Source organism: Bidens hawaiensis, unplaced genomic scaffold, assembly GCF_021521415.1.
Source record: "Bidens hawaiensis isolate Kalapana, Puna unplaced genomic scaffold, B.hawaiensis_p1.1 tig00002839_1, whole genome shotgun sequence".
NCBI lineage: Eukaryota > Viridiplantae > Streptophyta > Magnoliopsida > Asterales > Asteraceae > Bidens > Bidens hawaiensis.
This window is the reverse complement of record NW_027491153.1, coordinates 2,592,528-2,604,236: the sequence shown is the minus strand read 5'-3', so window position 1 is coordinate 2,604,236 and position 11,709 is coordinate 2,592,528. Positions and strand designations below refer to the sequence as shown.

At 34.8% G+C, this 11,709-nt stretch overlaps 2 protein-coding genes across 3 annotated transcripts; one reads left to right on the top strand and one right to left on the bottom strand.

Annotated features, from left to right (window-relative positions):
• Positions 1–686: 686 nt before the first annotated feature.
• Positions 687–4,377, bottom strand: LOC143621360 (uncharacterized). 2 transcript variants are annotated; one of them, XM_077092804.1, is made up of 7 exons: positions 4,296–4,377; positions 3,896–4,198; positions 2,073–2,310; positions 1,871–1,981; positions 1,636–1,718; positions 991–1,048; positions 687–887 (listed from the first exon to the last, which is right to left on the bottom strand). In XM_077092804.1, the coding sequence occupies exons 2-7, from the start codon at positions 4,190–4,192 to the stop codon at positions 808–810; spliced, it is 867 nt and encodes a 288-aa protein (XP_076948919.1). In that variant the 5' UTR covers positions 4,193–4,198; positions 4,296–4,377; the 3' UTR covers positions 687–807. The 2 variants fall into 2 exon arrangements, with proteins under 2 accessions (XP_076948919.1, XP_076948920.1); XM_077092805.1 differs by having other exon boundaries at positions 3,896–4,195; positions 4,296–4,354.
• A 2,056-nt stretch (positions 4,378–6,433) lies between these two features.
• Positions 6,434–8,181, top strand: LOC143621396 (uncharacterized). The gene has a single exon (XM_077092831.1). The coding sequence runs from the start codon at positions 6,719–6,721 to the stop codon at positions 7,859–7,861; it is 1,143 nt and encodes a 380-aa protein (XP_076948946.1). The 5' UTR covers positions 6,434–6,718; the 3' UTR covers positions 7,862–8,181.
• Positions 8,182–11,709: the final 3,528 nt, after the last annotated feature.

Genomic DNA, 11,709 nt, shown 5'->3' with positions numbered 1-11,709 from the left:
AACCGAGCAAATAAAAATATTCTTAATATTTTGTAACAAAAGTTTATTTCTTCTTTCTTCATAGTCATGAATATCAAGTATCACAGTTACAAATATATATTCATCTTAGAAAATATGTTAGAGTATTAGTAGCCTCTTAAAATTGTAGGCCTTCAAAATATGAAGGCCTAAAGCCATTACCTCATTTGGATGACCCAAGAACTAGCCTGTATAGATATTACAACTTTATGCCTTAAATAAGTTAAAATAAATAAGTTATAAGGAAGTAAAATAAGGAATCCCAAACACCTTCAAACTCAATCCCAAACATGCTCTAAATACCCAACTCTAAACAACATTGTGGTTAAATTTTATAATCAAAGTAGATAACGAATCACGTTGTGAGAACCGAATAAAAGCGCATACTTGTTTTAAGTTTAATATGTAAGATGAGCATAACTGTTTATGCAATTTTCTGCTTATACTTAAAATTGATTTAGTATTGAATGGTGCTTTTTGGACCAAACTAAAACTAATAATTTATGACTTTTATAAGAAAACATCAAATGTAAAACATAAATTACAGTTAAATGCATGACAAAGCTAAAATCTTTCAGATTTTACACTCAAAATATCAAAAGTAACCAAACCTACATTGTTCTTAGGTTTTCAAAAAGTGATAGCCAAGATTTTACACTCAAAATATCAAAATGACCAAATATGGCATCCATTCTCAGATAGATCACAAATCAAGACATCAAAGTCATCTTAAAAATGTCATCTTTTAACCTAGTGATATCAAGATTACAAGTACACGTAAAAACGTGCTCATACAATCCCATGTTTGCGCTCCAAAGCATTGGTGATCTTTGTAATGCAATATGCTGCGCTCAATGGATATCCAGATACTGCAAAAAAAAAGTACAAGAATTAAAAAAAGACTAACAACAAAAAAATGGGGTCGACTGTATACAGATTGTAACATTACATGCATATATAAAAGAAACTTACTTGAAATAAAATCCTCTATGTAGTCACATTCAATCTTGCCATGGGCCATTGCACCAACCTGAGCATAAATATGTTAAAATATTGTTTTCTAACTACCCTTGACCAAACTCGGTTTTTTGTTGCAACCATAACATCTTTCTTTAAAATGCCAAAAGAATTAACGAGCAGGTTTGATAGGCGGTGAAATGCCAAATAAGATACTTTTCCTAAATATTATTTACTGATGTGTTCTTTTCAGAACCAATAGTATGCTGAATACGAATACTGTAAAGGTACCTATGAGAAACATATGTTTATTTATCTCTATCTGCTCTTTCTCTCCTGAATCTTTTTAAAATATATATAAAAATGAGCACACATGCGCAGTATGTTCATATATGCATTTAGGTAACAGACTATCAAAATTATAATTGTTATTCATTCTAGTCAATTTTACAATAAATAATACAAAATTTAATATATTTATGAAATTAACTCTCTCCTTTCATTAAAAATTTGTCTAAAATCACGTGTTATTACAAAACGAGTTTCTTTTAGCATTCTAACGATGATTTGTTTGCAACAAAAGATTGAACACAGCGATTCAAAGTGTCAAATATTTAATTTAAAATAAATGAATCCTATATTACTTGTAAAATTACATACCACAAACACAAGAGTTGCATCTTTGTCCACCGAAGCCACATAGTCATGCATATCAACCAACTTTACTGAACTATGTGAAAACCCTGCTCCACAAAACAATATCAGATATATTTTTTTTGTAATTTAAAAGTAAACATGTAAAATTGTAAAAAAAGGTTTTTGTGAAAGGAATATTGACAAAGTGTTTTGTGTAAACCATTTTAAAGTCTAACAAGACTGAGTCAAAATCACAAACCTATCTTGCGTGAGTTAACCGGAAGATACTGAGTTACAGGATTCTTAATCACACGCAAAAGCTTTTCCCGCTTTCCAACAGCAGAAATACTCAGTTTTTGAAGCAATTGCACTGTTAACATCAAGAAAGTCAACACAGTCAAAAGTCAAGAAAGTCAAACAAGTTATAAACATTTGTTTATATTAAAACCAGTCGAACTTACACATGATTCCAGCAAAACGTTTAAACGTCCTTGGAATACGAACGTGCGGTTTGATTTCAATAAGTACGCCTTTTTCGGTTCTCACATATAAAGCTCTTAGTTTACCAGCTTTATTCAGTGGGCTATCTAAAATATTCAGTATTGCTTGATGAGAAATGTCGGGTCGGTACTCAGCAGGGTTTCGGTTGTTTTTCTTTAAAAAATTGGCATGGTCCTCCGAATTCAACAATTGATAACTCTGAAGAAACACATATACAAATAAAATGCATCAATAAATGACTAGAAATAAGACAACTACAAGATAACCTCATAAAAGTAAAAACTATAAAAATCGACCATTACAATACAGTCAGTATCGGGTTGAACCCACAAATTCGTTCAGCTAAATGACGTGTCCGTGTCAACCAGACGGGTTCGCGGGTTGACCCATTTAACCCGATTCTTTTTTCAGTTTAGTTTTTAAATTGCTTTTATGTTTGTTTTATGTCATAAATTAATTTGGTTGATTAATTTATGGCAAATTTTTAAACTTAAAAGAGAAATTGGATATGAGAATTTATAAGTATGATGTAGTCATGTAACTGTTTTATATACATTTGTATTTTTTTCTGCTAAAATTATAAATTTAAAGTACAAAGCAGCAAAAAAAAATTGAATTCAAGTTAAGTGGGCCGTGTTCGTGTCAACCAGTAGATATTCGGTTCGTGTTGGGTTGGACCCGCGAACACAACCCGTTTAACACCCTTATGTTCAATACAAAACTAATTTAAAGCAGAAAAAACCACATAAACAGTTGTACATATTATTGAACCTTAAGATAGTAAGTTTTGTAACTGCATAACCGCCTCAGTTTCTTGCACTACACCCTAATTATTCAAAAATGTTTAAATTATCACTTAAATCTCCTAAGTACCTTCCAACAAAGGCCAACTAAAGAAACAACTAAAAAGATTTAATCTTCTAATATTGGGAAAAAAAAATCAAATTCATGTTAAACATGATGTGTTCGTGTGAACCCATGAATATTTGTGTCGTGTTCGGGTCCTTATATCTGACACGAATTTTCAAGTTCTTGTGTGTTAAACCTGCGAACACGACCTGTTTAGCATGCCTATATTCATTACAAATTACAAACCTGATTTTAAGCATCTCTCTTTCTATCTCCCCCTATATGTAGCATGCGCCTATATGTATATGTGTCTCTATGTAGTTAATGTGGTAAAAATCGGATATCGGTCAAGGACCGATATTTGAGATGATGAGATATAGGTTGTCGCGGTGGGATATCGGTAATTTTAGTATCATGCAGAATTTATATACATAATAGCAATTTAACTTTTTTTGCAGCTTACAAAACACTAACAATTGTAGCAAGTAGGAAGTGATTTAAGACTTAAAAAACACTTAAACAGTTAACAATTAAGACTTAAAACACTAATAGCAGCAATAAGAAGAAAGACGAATGGAAGAACTAAGAAGAAAGATACTGATATATGAAAATCGGTCAATATTGCCGATAATATCAATACCGAAATTTCACATGGAGACCGATAACCGATATTGATAGCGTAGGTGTGTCTATTGTAGACCCTAATTTTACAGCAATGTATGAATTATCAGTAAAAGCTTAACGACCCTCCAACAGAGACCAACAATTAAGGTGGTGCATAATTGATTCATCTAAACTCAATACCATCAAGATTTACCCAAAAGAAAAAAAAATGTAATCTTGCAATCCCAATTAGAATTATCACAACTTTCATCAATGAAATCATAATAAAGCAGCAAACTTTAACCGAAAAAAATAAAAGAGAAAATGTAACCTTGCCAACTTTAGCAACTTCCAAAGAAGCCTTTTCAAGAATGAAGATAACACCAGGACCGTTCTTATCACTCCCCTGTTGCTCACTCAAACTAACCGGAATACCCGCGAGTTCTTGAGCAGCTTCTTCTGCCTTTTCTTCATCTGTAACCCCAGCCTTCAATTTCTTCTGGGTACCCTCTTCTTCTTCTTCTTCAACGAACACTGTATTTTGTTCTTCTTCATCTGAATCTTTATCGTACCTTTCGGATTTTGATTTCTTTCTTTTGTGACCTTTAGCTGCATATGGGCTCACCATGTTCTACTGATAATGGGTATTCAGATTAGTGCATATATTATAGGTGGGTAATTAATTTAGCAACCCAATATGTATAATTGTGAAGAACGGTAAGTGGGTTTACCTTAGCGGCGGAGATTGGAGTATGCTGGTGGCGGCTGCGAGGTTTAAGATGGGTTTTGAGCAATTGAACACGACGCCCTCAAGTTTATTTCAATTGTTTATTTACCCCTATAAATAAAAAGAAAAATATATAAATGTATGGGGTGATCAAATAATAATAAAAAATAATAATAATAAATAATCGTCAGCTTAGCTTAACCCAATCATACATAGTATTTAAGTGTTTCCAAGTTATCCCATGTTTCGAGAAAAAAATATACTTACCCGAAGGTCCATTGGAATGTTCTTAGGATTAAACCAGATATCACAAAGATCCTGATATTTCTTTATTGAGCCGTTCATGCCATTTCAAAGCATTGTTTGTGAGGATCAAACCTTGATCTCCATTATAAAATCAGGTTTTCTACCACTAACACTTCTTTGAAAAAGGATTCCAATTTCAATTGTTTATTTACACCTAGAAAAGTAATATATATATGTATATATATATATAAATGTTTGGTATTAACCTTTTATAAACTTTCTTCTACCTTTTATTTAAAAATAAACTTGCAAAAAATAAATTACTTTATAAAAAAACTAGCTTTAAAACTTATGTAGTATACAGGACGATACAAATCATAGAAATACAAATAAATTTAAATGATAAGTACATGATATATGTGAGAAAAATATATTATATAATATATACTTTTATTTATACTGTTTTTTTCATCTTTATCCAATATTAATAATTTTAGGTCGCGTCTGATCTATACTTCATATAACGCAACATACATGTAATAGTGGAATGAATCGGTGATTACAAAAATTAGTTTATCACAATTTGACGATAATGCTAGATTTTGTTCATTTTTTTTGTACGACGTTGGTTAGCTGACAATCGTGTCTATTTCAAATGGTCATAACAATTTCTAACATATCTTTACCCAAGTTCGATCTTAAAATAATGGCGTTCTTCTCTTGTTGATAGCATACACTTGTTGGATTCAAATATGGGGCCTTTTAGGAGGAAAAGCTTATGACAAAACCCATGACCACCTGGATGAACCTGCGATGATCGATAATGCTAGATGGTTTTACATGATGTAAAGGTTAAATGCGAATTTTGAAAAGAGTAAAAACTTTGATGTTGGTACTGAGTCGGATAATATTTCAAAGTTGGTTAGTGTTTTAAATGTTAAAAAGGTTCCTTCCCATTCACATACTTAGGTTTAACAATTTAACCACGGGTGTGAACACGAACCAATTAAAAATGGAATCCGGTTATGGACTCGTTTGAATCAAAGTAGCTATCATGGAAGACGAAACACACTCATTTGGTTGTAAATTTTTGCTCATCAAATAGGGTATCGGGAAGCCTCCCAATATACTAATTTTCTCTATTCAATACTTCTATTAAGCATTGGAAGAATTAGATAAATATGAGAAAAGTTAGCTCTTTTTTAGATTAATATATCTTACTGTTATTAAAAAGAAGATCCTTAATAACTATTTGATTGACACTCTCAACTTTTACTTCGATGGAAAATGGCGATTCCACAATACTATGATTGAATCAAATTCATTTAAATGTTATTAAGAGAACAATGGATTAGTTTTGGTTAGAGTAGGGACGAGTTCAGTTTCATATCGGTACCAATCCATATCAACTATCTTAATAACTTGGCACCAAATACCAAATCGAAAATGCTCAGTACAATTTTGATACCGAAGACAAAAATTTAATAATTCAGTAATGTACCAAACCGACTGATCTGAATCCTCAACAAGGTGATACCGATAGTACTAATTCGATTGCAGTCCGGGTTCGATACCGGCACATCTACTCATCCCTAGATTGAATGAAACGAAAGTAATTGTGTCTGTGAATTATTGTCGGTGGTCATAGATTAGATTTTGGATTTAAAAATAACAAGATTCACCAATGTGCGTTTAAAAAACATAAGACAAACAAACATCTATACGTGTCGAGTGCGTCACATGAGACGTATAACACAATAGGGCCCAAATTGTCCAATGACAATCGCCCCTCTAATCCATCTTTTTTTTTTTATATATATTTTTAATCGATGATGATCCATTGACCCCCAATTCTCCCGTATGTTTAGGGTTTCTTTCTTTCTTTCTTTCTTTCTTTCACACTCCTTAATTTACTTTCAACACAAAGAAACATTCAAATCCCACGCCACAAGTCAAACCCAATTCCCCAAATTTCACCTCTTTGCTTTCTGCCTCACAGACATCGAACCTTGTTTATGCTGCAATTGAACTCGATTCCATCCACAGGTGTGTTCAGTCTCTCGATTGCTAACTGGGTTTTCATTTATTAGGTCTTATGTGTCGAGTTGAAGCTGATTGAGTTTTCTTAGGGTTAGGGTTTCGTAATTTGGGGGAAAAAAGGTTTGATTTTTATCTGAAGAGATGGATAACGATTCGGATTATTCGAGGAGTAGGAGTAGTAATGATTATTTAGGGGTGAATAAAGTTGGCAAGAATATCAGGAAGAGTCCTTTGCATCAACCCAATTTCGCTAGTCCGGCTAGACAACAGCCTCAGCCTCAAGTGTATAACATCAACAAGAATGATTTTCAGAGTATTGTTCAACAGCTTACGGGTTCGCCTTCCCGACAGTCCCAGGAAGCCATTCCTAGGCCGCCTCAGAACGCGTCTAAACCGCCTAGTATGCGCTTGCAAAGAAACCGCCCGTCGCCTTTGACACCGCTAAATGTTGCTAGACCGCGAATGGCCATTCACCATGCACCGCCGCCACAGGAACAGAGGCCACCTTACCGCCCGCCAAACGGGGCGGTTCCGTTTAATGGTGGTGGTAATCTTGTTAGGCCGCCGTATCCTGGTCAGCACTGCCTGCAGCCACCGCCTATGGCTCCGCCACCGGGTCCTGTTGATCATACAGGGTGGTCGAACACTGCAGAGTCACCGATCTCTGCTTATATGCGGTACCTACAGCATTCCATCATTGATCCAGCTCAAGGACCGCCTCAGAATCATCAAGGGCAAAGTCAAATGCAAGGTCAAAGTCAACATCAGCAGCAATCGTCTGGATTGGTTCCTTACCCACAAGTGCCGCCACTACCATCTCCTCGGATGAATGGCGGCCCACCGCCTTTTCCCTCACATCGGATGAATGGCGGCCCGCTACCACCATCTTTACCATCACCAAGAATGAACGGGCCGCCACCTCCTTTGCCGCCACCAAGAATGAATGGGCCACCACCGCCTTTGCCGTCACCAAGAATGAATGGGCCGCCACCGGCTTTACCATCACCAAGAAATTACGGGCCGCCTCCGCCTCTACCATCACCAACTTCTCAGTTTCTCCTGCCATCACCGACTGGTTACCTAAACTTATTATCTCCCCGATCACCATACCCGTTATTATCTCCCGGATATCAACATCCGCCACCATTAACACCAAACTTTTCATTTTCACCCATGACTCAACCGGGAATGTATGGGCCTGGGCCTCAATCGCCACCTTCACCTGGATTAGGGTTTCCGTCACCCGGGTTTTTCTCAATACCAAGTCCAAGATGGAGGGATTGATGAATAACAGCATAAAGATGCTAACTTTTTATGGATTCAAGATTTCAAGATCACAGCACTTTAACATAAGGTAAATTGGCTGTAAGATAGTCACTTTGAAGTTGTTTTGTTTTTCTGTTGTTGATTTCTGTTTATAGACTTTGAATGTTTCTTTAGACTATATAGTTGGTGACAGTCACGGTGATCATCCGTTTATTTCTTGAAAAAGTTTTACATTAGGTAGTTGACTGAAAATGTGGTTCGAGTCAACTTTGAATTTATTATGTAGGTTGTTTGCTAAGAGATTCATCTCTGTTTAGTAAAATTCATATTTTTTTTTTCAGTTTGTAGACTTGTTGCAAGATATGTTTTTGGTTTATCGAAATTTGTTTTTTTATGTGATGCTTAATGGTTTGTTAGGCCTGTAAATGATTGAATGTTCAATGAACTGTTTGTGGATTGTTTGGTGGGAAGTTCTTCTATGTTCGTTTATTACAAACGAACAAACATGGACAAATATTTTTAATTTCAAACTGGCCGGTGTGGGGACCAGTTCTTTGAAGAGAACTCTCATGCCTCTTGACCTCAAGACTTGCTTGGCTACATCTATTGACTATTGGACAACTGTACTTCACTGCAGGGGTTAATGACTTAATGGTGCACTTGGACATTTTTGATAGTATAGCGCTTGAGTGTGATTTTGTTGTTAGAAGTTGTAAAATCATATAGTAAGTGGAGTCTGTCAAATTCTTATTATTAAAGTAATTAAAATATTAAATATCCAAAAAGATATTTTTCACTAATTTTAGTGAAGGAGACAAGTCACATGAAATGAAACTTTAGTTGGGTTAAAAGAAAGGGTAAGTAAGTAATATTCTTTTTGATAGTATGCTTAGCAACTAGTCAAGTTGGATAGTATACAAAATCCAGAGCTTGGCTCATTTCGAGTTCAATTTCTAAAGCTCAACATTGACTTGTGGGTAGCTTTTAAAGCTCAAACTTGGCTTGTTTTTTAATTTATTAGTTAACTTTTATACATGCCTATTTCTTTTTTAATATGATTTAATTATAACTTTTAATCACAAAATACATTATTTAGTTATTTTTATATATAACAAAGTTATATATATAGGGCCATATATAAAATCTAAAATTATATAAATGATAGGTTCGTTTAAGCTAGCGAGCTAGCTCGAGCCCTAACAGTGAAGCTTGAGCTTGTCTATTCAACAATATATTTTTGAGTTTGGCTTGTTATTAAACAACTTATTTTCAGGCTTGGGGGTTGTGTAAGCACGACTTAGTTTGAGCTTTTAGCGAGCTGATCTTATATGTAACCTGATGCGCCCGTTTATCCTAATTAGACAATTAATTAAACATTCTGAGTTTCTGACCTTGAGGGCAAACTTATTTGGACAATTTCATGAGAAGACATATCTAAACAACACAAACCACCATAATGTGATCCACCTCTTGCATCCATATACAAAGCTGCGATATTTGACTTGTTAAAAAGTCAAATTTGTGAGAAAAATCACTGACCTGCACTTAATTAACTCAGCTGGTGCAGCCAAAACTGCAACAGCAACCCCAGCCTTGGCTCCAGCTACCACCTGCTGGCTCATGGTGAGTGGTGCACCTGGTTCAGACCTCAAAAGTGCTTAATTTGACCCTTTAACTGTAAACAAGACAGCATTCAATGCTGCCAGAGTGGTAACTAAGTGGCCCTCATTCCTTTATATAGACCCCTTGGACCTTCTGCTGCTAATGTTTGTTTAACCGAATCTATCACCCCAGAATATCTAGGGAGTTGACTGGGTGGCGGGATTGGTTGACTTTGGATTTTGACTTTAATAGCGTCGAAAGGGTGTCCAACTATTAACTGCGCAGCCCCTCCAATTGTTTCTGCAGTCAAGTCCTATGCTACTGCTGTCATCCACAAATTCATACAAAAATAAATAGGAAAAATGTGTTATATACTTATACACAACTATTAATCTTTAATCTACCTATACTATTAAAGAATACAATATGGACACATGACGCAATTTTAGCATATCCACATAAAATTCCACATAGACGGTTACCATTTTTATATTTCACATAATTAACAGTTAATAAAAATAAAATTGAATAGTCATTGACATTTCATTTACCAAAATCATATATCACAACAGTTAACATAATTATAACATTTAACATAATTATAATGGTTTATTTATGGATTAATTAAAACCTATAATTGTGTTTGTATTTAAAAGATTAACCTATCTATCAATTTTAATAACTCATAAAATGTTTTTCTTTTACTTATGTTAGTTACTCGATATTGATAAAACATATATTTTTAGCGGAATGATAATGGAGTGTAATAATATGATTTTGTTGATTGCAGGCCACATTGCCATTTTACGTTGTCGCTAAAGTGCCATTTGCAATTTTTATATACTTTTTACTTAGTGTTAACTTTAAACACTTTTATATAGAACCACATGACCCGTAAACATTTTGACCTGTTATTAACACAATTTGTTTAACCACCCGTGTATCACACGGGCTCTTTCACAGTAATTTCATTGAAACAAATTAAAGTAACCATCTTTCTTGACATTTATCACCTCTGCAAAATATCAGATGAACCCAATAGAGAAGAGTTATTACAGAGATTTAAAGAACCCATCTAAAATTATTATAAGATGGTCAACTTTTATTGATTAAAGAAATAAATATACAATTTTTCACACGTAGCAATTTGTTAGTTTTTTGATATAATTTTTTTAAACTATTATTTTCTTAATGAGTTCCGGCCCATTACTCTAGTTGGGATCATTAGCAAAGTTATATCTAAGGTGTTAGCTAACCGGTTAAAAAATGTGTTAAAAGTCAGTTATGTCGGACACTCAATCAGCCTTTCTAATAGGCAATTGCATTTTTGACAGACCATTGATAGTTAACGAGATTATGACATGGGCGGTTAAATCTTTTTTCTAATATCGACTTTGAAAGGCATATGACAAATGTGAACTGGGGTTTCAGTTTTTCCATTTTAGATCAGATGGGGGTTTATAGTGTAAATGGGGTCACGGGATCTTGTTGTCGGCAAGGTCTTTGGTTCTAGTAAATGGCTCTCCCACGTTCGAGTTTCAATGCTTTAAAGGAATAAAACAAGGTTTCATGTTTAATCAATAAGGTGTGTGAGTTGGGGATCTTGAGTGCGATCCAAATTCTGAACGAGGGTCCAATCGTCTCCCACCTTTTATACGTGGACGATGCAATGATTTCGGGGGAACAGTCTATTTTGATTTTAAAAACGTCGCTAGGATCTTTAAGGTGCTTTCTTATGTGTTCGGAGCTTAAAATTAATTTGAATAAGTTGTATATCTTCGGTTGTGGTGTCAATAGGGAGGAGACAGTTAGTATGGCTCGGTTTCTTGAGTGCAAATCAGGTTCTTTCCTTATGGAAAGCCTACTCGTTGTCAATTGGGGTTCGTGTCACTTTAGTTAAGCTGGTAAGATCGTTGGGTTTGGAAGAGGGATCCTTTGGGTGAGGTGCAGGTTAAATCGATTAAGAGGATCTTTGTGCATAGTAGGACACGAGTAACCATTTTGTTATGAGATGGATTAAGTGGGTTCCGGCTAAGTGCAATGTACATGCTTAGAGGGATGAGATGGAGAGGATCCCTACGCAGGTGGAGTTGAGCAGAAGAAATATTTTGACTTCACAGAGTTTTTTTAAGCTTTGCAACTCAGAAGAAGAATAAGTTCATCATATCCTTATGGGTTGTTTGTGGTATCAGATTTTGTTAGCTCATGGTGTAAGGTTCCTCCTATGTGTGCCTTTTCGGTTAGAGATTTGTTGGAGCTGCATA

What these genes read in the sequence shown, in the direction of transcription:
- LOC143621360 (XM_077092804.1), bottom strand. Translation starts at nt 4,192, where the DNA reads ATGGTGAGCCCATATGCAGCTAAAGGTCACAAAAGAAAGAAATCAAAA. An exon ending in AAGTTGCTAAAGTTGGCAAG is followed by an intron (nt 2,311 to 3,895) that starts GTTACATTTTCT and finishes GTGTTTCTTCAG; the next exon opens with AGTTATCAATTGTTGAATTC. An exon ending in ACGTTTTGCTGGAATCATGT is followed by an intron (nt 1,982 to 2,072) that starts GTAAGTTCGACT and finishes TGATGTTAACAG; the next exon opens with TGCAATTGCTTCAAAAACTG.
- LOC143621396 (XM_077092831.1), top strand. Translation starts at nt 6,719, where the DNA reads ATGGATAACGATTCGGATTATTCGAGGAGTAGGAGTAGTAATGATTAT.